This window comes from Penaeus japonicus, unplaced genomic scaffold, assembly GCF_977035675.1.
Source record: "Penaeus japonicus unplaced genomic scaffold, GWHDUDI00000001_assembly GWHDUDI00000040, whole genome shotgun sequence".
In the NCBI taxonomy this organism is placed as follows: domain Eukaryota; kingdom Metazoa; phylum Arthropoda; class Malacostraca; order Decapoda; family Penaeidae; genus Penaeus; species Penaeus japonicus.
In genome coordinates this window covers 17,387,948-17,395,447 of record NW_028234442.1, presented here as the reverse complement: position 1 = coordinate 17,395,447, position 7,500 = coordinate 17,387,948, and the positions used below count along the sequence as shown (strand labels likewise).

The following is a 7,500-nucleotide window of genomic DNA, read 5'->3' as shown; positions in this document are numbered from 1 at the left end:
CACACACACAAAACAAACATGCGCGCGCGCGCATGCGCGATCAGCAGTTCAAAAGGAAAATTGACGATATTCTTCTTCAGCCGCCGTGGTGTAACGGATAGCGTCTTGGACTGCCAAGGTCAAGGTCGCAGGTTCGAATCCCACGGCGGCCGTGTGTAACATGCCCGCGTTCCAACTGATGGCCCAAACCCGATCTCGTGGCGAGAAAAGAGGCCTATCTCCTCGAGAATGTTAAACGCGGGTGCCTCTGACCCTCCCTCAACTGCAGTGCCTGCCGCTAGATGTCGCCGGCGTCGCGCCTTCGGGCTTCGGACACAGCCCGCAAATTGTACATGAACTTCTCATGTATGTAAACAGTAGACAAATGCCCTTAGAGCCCCGTCCCTTCGAAGATGTCGCGGTGAGCCTGTAGGTGTCGGGGAGTTAGGTTACACACTCACACTTATACATACACACACGCACACAGACACACACACACACACACAAATACATTTATGTATTTATGTATATGTATTCTTATAAAATAAAATAAAACAATATATATATATTTACATATATACATATACCTGCATGCATTCGAGAGTTCGATAACTAATAACTGTGATCATTAAGAAATATTTACAGTTATATCATATTGCTGGATGCCAAAGACAATGATAATGATAACAATGATGATAATAAAAGTAACAATGATAGTGATGATTAGGAAATATCAACATTGATAAATATGATAAATATTATGATAATAATAGCGATCATTACAGTGATAGTGGCATTAATGGTAATGATAATGATATCAATACTAATGATAATAATGACAATTACGATAATTATAAGGATAATGGTGATAAAAATTCGCAGGTAAGAAAACCTGACAGGCTAAAAATGAAATACCACAAAATGCGTAATTAAACAGAAATATCATCATTATCAATATCTTCAAACGTATATCTCATCATGATCGATTATTAGTATTAAAAATGTATGATATAAAAGGATACAAAAGTTTAGTTAGGTCAACCAGTTTATTTTTAAATAAGATTAGATTTATACCAATTTAGTGAAGTCTATCCTATAATCAGAAGGGTATTACGTTTTCTGTAAATACAACGCCAGAGAAAATATGTTATGAACGTTATTGTAGGGGTAACTAAATTTCTGAATTTCTATCAATACGATCTCCCGAGTTGTGTAGGTTGATAATAGGTTTCATCTTTTTTTCTTGGATTAGCAGGATAAACTATCGCCACCTAAATCTGTCAAAGGAGTGGCGACGCTATGCCACATCTTAAAGTTCCATTCGCATTAGCTCAGACAAATACCTAGGGATGTCTGGGGGAGATATTTCAATTTCAGAGCTTGATCTCACACAAATATTTCTGTATCACCGATAAGAAATATAAATCGTGTTGGTTATTATTGTTCCAATTTACAATGGCAGTGACAGTGCAGAGACAAGTATCGTTCCGTCCTAGTATGAATGTGTCTTTGGTGTTTAGACAAGATAGTGGTTGTTTTAATAATTTCATCGATACAAGAATTAAAAGAAAAACACACCGAAATAGATATCAATGCCGATAGAAGTATACAACTGTCGTAGCTTCTCCTTGTTCCTCGAGTAGCCTGGTCTAATATTGGAATCATTCAGACGAGATTAATCATAGTGATTCAGAAAAAATGACAATAAGAATAGTAGCACGATTAATACCGTTATCGATATATCTGAAAGATACTAACACTAATACTAATAATCAGTCCGAAGGTAATTGTTGAATTTAGAAATGAAAAAGTTTAGTTAAGTCCCCCCAAACGGCGGGTCCGTTTTCTTTTACATACGTAATGTCTCCCATGTTCCACCAATATTTGATGTTTTTTATTTTACGCTTATTTACTACAAGAAAGACATGTTTAATTTATGTTACACCATTTATCAGGTGTATATATTTCCATTATGAAGACTATATATTTTAACTGCATGGAAACAGAAGTGTTAATCATTTTATATCAATATAATTTTCTGAATAAATTAGAAGACGCTCAACAACACCACGTGTTTCAATGGCCACCCTAAAGAACATCTGTATTCACTGCACGAATGTGGCAAGAAAACCCCACATTTTTGGTGCCCAGACCCGGGAACAAGATCCCAACAAGGTAAAGAACATAAGAAACTAGTTTCAGTGCAGTGAATATAAGATGAAGAAGATAAATAAGGCAAGATGTGCGTGCAAGGGCTGGCTGACGAGAGCGTCTGAGGCCATAGGTGATATCCTTGCTAAACCTGATGTCACATTAATAGAATTAGAACACGCCATCAAGCAATATGATAAGAGACTAGAGAAGTTTGACAAAGTACAAGAAGAATATGAGAGTGTCGTAGAAGATAGTGCACTCGATCAAGTATTGGATGATGCCCATGAATTTCGAACACAGTGTGCCAAGTTTAGGATACTAGCTGAAGCCAAAGTTAAAGAATTAGTAGCGGCCGACGCGCAAGATATAGTGTCCCAAGATAGTCAAGCAGCTGTGAACGTCAAGTTACCCAAGTTAGAGTTACCCAAGTTTTCGGGTGATGTTATTCAGTGGCAATCATTCTGGGACCAGTTCATTTCCCACATTGATGCAACTGACATTCCAGTAATTAGCAAGTATGCATACTTATTGTCACTGCTGGAAGGAGATGCCAAGAATGTAGTTAAAGGATTGGCCCACACAAGTGCTAATTATCAAGTGGCATGTGATCTACTGAAGGAGAGATACGGCAGGAAAGAAAGAATCATCTTTACCCATGTCCAAGCTCTTCTGAATGGTAAACTTAGCATAAGTACAAGTAGTGAAAAGTCAGTGACGCAGCTGTGGAAGCTTCGTGATGAAATTCTTACACACGTCCGCAGTTTAGAAGCATTAGGCGTCACTGGGAAGCAATGTGAAGTGTTCCTCACTCCAATTATCCTTTCCCGTTTACCTCACGACCTGCGGCTAGAGTGGGCTAGAGATGGGGATGGACATGAGAGTGATCTAGACTTTCTCCTCGACTTCCTGTATAAGGAGATCTCAAGATTAGAGCGGTCCGAAGCCTTCAGAGGAAAGAAGAATGTTGCTGAGGGAAAGACCGAAAGTAGTGCCCCCAAGGAGAAGAAGTTCTCTGCCGCAGCCCTTCATACCTCGTCTAAGCAAGAACTTCCTGTCTGCTGTTTTTGTAAGAAGAAACACAAGTCTGAAAACTGCTTCAATGTGCAGAAGTTAAGTGGGCAGGAACGAGGTGAGAAGATTAGAAGTCTAGGTGTCTGCTTTAAGTGCCTTAACAGTGGACACTCTTCAAGATTCTGCAAGGCTCAGATAAAGTGTGCAAGCTGCGAAGGAAACCACAATACCCTCATGTGTGGCGTCAAGTTGGACTTTAGCCCAAGACAAGAAGAAGTCAACAAGGGTCAGAAGTCGGACAACGTAACACTCATGTCTAGTCAAGGTGGTAGTTGTACAGTCTTACAGACAGCCAAGGTAAAAGTATGTGGTACTGATGGTAGGATTGTTACGGCTAAAGTGTTGTTTGATAATGGGGCTGATAGAAGTTATATAAGTAGTAGTTTTGTTAAGAAATGCAAACCACAATGGTTAACCAGTAACCCAATACCCTATTCTAGTTTTGGGGGTCACAGTGCTGGAAAAGAAGAACTTAGAAATGTTTTCAAAATAAGTATGTTAGATAAAGATAACAATGTTGTTCCTGTCATTACAGCTGAAATTCCTAAGATTTGTCAGCCTCTTGTGAGACCTGTTGTGCCTAACCATGTGTTAAATTCTTTCTCCCATGTTGAATTAGCAGATGATTACAACAGTGCCTCCCCCATGGTGATAGATGTGTTAATTGGTCTTGATTACTACTGGACATTAATTTCAGCAGCAGATGCCATCCAAAAGGAGTGTGTTGTGGCTATGAGGTCCATCTTTGGGTATGTGTTGTCCGGAAGGTTACCTGATTCTGCTCACACCACCTCCAGGTATTCTGAAACACAACTTTTGTGTATTTCCCCCCTGTCTGATTCTGACTTGTGTAAGTTTTGGGATTTAGAAACTGTTGGAATTAAGCCAAAGGAGGTAGTGCAAGATAATAGTGACTCAAAAGTAATGCAGGAATTTAAGAATACTGTACAGTTTAAAGCTGATAGATACGAGGTTGCACTGCCATGGAAGAATGATTCAGTCAAGGAAAAACTCATAAATAATGAAAGTATTGCGAGGAGGAGACTTAACAGGTTACAAGTAAAGCTTGATAAAGATAAAGAATTAAAGAAAGATTATCTCAAGGTGTTGGCTAGTTATGAGGATGAAAACATAATAGAAGAAGTACCTAGTAATGAAATTTCAAATGTAAATCCTGTATACTACATGCCTCACCGTCCTGTGATAAAGTTAAATAGTAGTAGCACTAAGATAAGACCTGTCTTTGATGCCTCAGCCTCCTGCTTTAATGGTGTTTCTTTAAATGACTGTCTTCATTCTGGCCCTTCACTTAACCCAGATTTAGTTGAAGTTTTAGTACGCTTTCGTCGTTGGCCCATTGCTATAACTGCAGATATAAAGAAGGCATTTCTGCAAATAAATGTACGCAAGGAAGACAAGGATGTGCATAGATTTTTGCTACCTAAAGAGGATGGCACCATAAGACACATGAGGTTCAACCGTGTTCCCTTTGGCAATACATCTAGTCCCTTTCTTTTGAATGCCACACTTAAAACCCATCTTGCTAAGTACCCTCAAAGTAAAGTAGTCCAAGAACTAAAGACTGATATGTACACAGATAATTGGTTGAGTGGGGCAGATTCAGTTAAGGATGCACATGATAAATTCTGTGATGCACATAGTATACTGGCAGATTGTAGCATGGATCTTACAAAGCTAGTATCAAACTGTATGTCAATTACTTCTAAGTCAAAAGATGGTGTGTATCACATACATGATGGTGATGAGTCAAGTAGTGTATTAGGGTTGAGGTGGTGTAATGTACAAGATACCTTCTCCTTTGATTGTAGAAAACCTGACGACAGTGTAGAAGTCTCCCACACCAAACGAAGTATTCTAAGTATAATAGCAAAGATGTTTGACCCTTTGGGTCTTATAAGTCCATTCATCATGTATGGTAAGATTCTATTCCAAGAGGTGTGGAAATTAAAGTTAGATTGGGATGAAGAATTGCCCTTAGAGTTAAAAGTAAAGTTTCAAAAGTGGATTCATAGTAGTCAAAGTCTCAATGCATTTCATGTGGATAGAAGTTATTTTCCAGGTATGCTTTGGGGAGATCTTAAGGATAATATTGAGTTGCACGGGTTTGGTGATGCCTCTGAAAAGGGATATGGTGCATGTGTGTATCTCCGTGTACCTGTGGACAATAGCTCATTTAAGGTCTCATTAGTTATGTCTAAGTCACGTGTTGCACCAATAAAGGCATTAACATTACCACGTTTAGAGTTAATGGGTGCTCTCTTGTGTAGTAGATTAGTAAATTTTGTAAAGAATTCCCTACATTTAGACAGTAGAACTAAAGTTATGTGTTGGAGTGACTCCACAATTGCCTTGTCATGGATCAAAGGTGACTTAAGCAAGAAAGATATATTTGTTGCAAATAGAGTAAAGGAAATTAAAGAGTTCACGTCACCAGAGTGCTGGCAGCATTGTCCTAGTGAAGAAAACCCTGCTGATATAATAACTCGTGGCGTGTTGGCAGACAAACTTGTTCATAATAGTCAGTGGTTGTATGGACCCCCTATGTTAGCCAGTGTCCTTTGTCATGATAAGGAAGATGTAAAACAAGGCTTAGATTTAGAAGTGCCCTGTACTACAAGTGTACCTATATGCCTTAGTGTTCAAGTGACACACTCTCCCTTGATAGATTTAGAGAAGTTTAGTGATTTAGAAAAGGCCTTAAGGGTAACAGCATATGTGTTAAGATTCATAGATAATTGTAAAGGGAGAAAGGTACAAGGTCCCCTCACTGCTGAAGAAATAGAATTAGCTAGTTTGAAATTAATATACAATATACAGCAGGAAGCATTTGCAAATGAAATTAGGCTTCTCTCAAGTAACAAGACTCTTCCTCTCAGCTCAAAATTAAGAAAGTTAGACCCATTCATTGATGACAAAGGATTGCTTAGAATCAAAGGTCGTCTCGAGTTCTCAGAGTTAGACTATGACACAAAACACCCTTTCATAATTCCCAAAGGTAAATATGCTAAGCTCTTAATCAAATTTCAGCACAAATACTTAAAGCATGCTGGTGTGGATAGTGTGATATCATCCATACGAACTCAATTTTGGATTATTAGTGTAAGGAAATTAGCAAAGACCATAGTAAAGGAATGTTTGATTTGTCGTTGGCTTGATTCTAGACCCTGTAGTCAACCTGTAGCGCCACTGCCCAAAGAAAGAATAACTACAGCTAGGCCCTTCAGTGTGACGGGTTTAGATTATGCAGGCCCCCTCTTTTGTGCTGATTTCCCTGACAAGAAGTTTTATGTTTTATTGTTTACCTGTGGTGTAGTAAGGGCCATTCATCTTGAACTTACAGAATCTCTCTCTTTGTATGATTGTATGTTAGCCATAAGAAAATTTGTAGCAAGAAGGGGTTTGCCTAATGTTATATTTTCTGATAATGCTAAGACCTTTGTGGCAGCTAAAAGTGAAGTAGTGGCCATGTATGGACATCTAGCCCCCAAATGGAAATTCATAGTCCCTCGATCCCCTTGGTGGGGTGGTTGGTGGGAACGTCTCATTAGATCTGTTAAACTTTCCCTACGTAAAACTCTAGGTCTTAATTATATAAGTGTCCGTGAACTAGAAACTGTACTTGTTGAGATAGAGGGATGTATTAACTCTCGACCCTTGACATATGTAAGTGAAGACCCAGACCCTCTCCACTACCTCACTCCCTCCCATTTCATTCTTGGATGTAACCCTCACAGCAAACCCTCAGTAGAAATTGTGCCATGCAATGTAAATGCCAAAGACTTGAATGAGAGGACAATAGTGCAAAATGTAAAGTTAGAACATTTTTGGAAGGTGTGGAGCAACAATTACATAACTAATTTGCCTAATGTTGTAAAGGGTTTTACTCAAAATTGTAAGTTGTCTAAAGGAGATCTTGTATTAATCAAAGAAGATAATATTCCTAGACTAAAGTGGCCTATTGGAGTAATTGTTGATATATTTCCGGGTAAAGATGGAATTATAAGAAGTATAAAGGTTAAAACTAAGAAAGGTGAAGTGATTAGACCCATACAAAGAGTACATGATTTAGAGATAAGTAAACATGAGAATATGTCTGCTCCTGATGAAGTGGCAAAATTTGATGATGTTTCAAGTGATAACATTCATTGTGATGTAGATTTAAGTGATGGAAGTATTAATGTACCCTTGAATAATGTAAGTGATGAAGTACCTAGAAAGTCTAGGACGGGTAGAATTATTAAAGCTCCAATTAAGTTAGATTTATAAGTCAATACA

General features: G+C 38.5%; 1 protein-coding gene across 1 annotated transcript in view; it reads left to right on the top strand.

Moving 5' to 3' along the window:
* The first annotated feature begins 1,768 nt into the window (after window positions 1–1,768).
* LOC122251786 (uncharacterized) overlaps window positions 1,769–7,500 on the top strand; it is a 6,260-nt gene continuing 528 nt past the window's right edge. The window contains exon 1 of the mRNA XM_086533973.1: window positions 1,769–7,500. This exon is cut by the window's right edge and continues 528 nt beyond it. Within this exon, the coding sequence (XP_086390099.1) occupies window positions 2,197–7,491 (5,295 nt within the window). The 5' untranslated portion in view covers window positions 1,769–2,196 and the 3' untranslated portion in view covers window positions 7,492–7,500.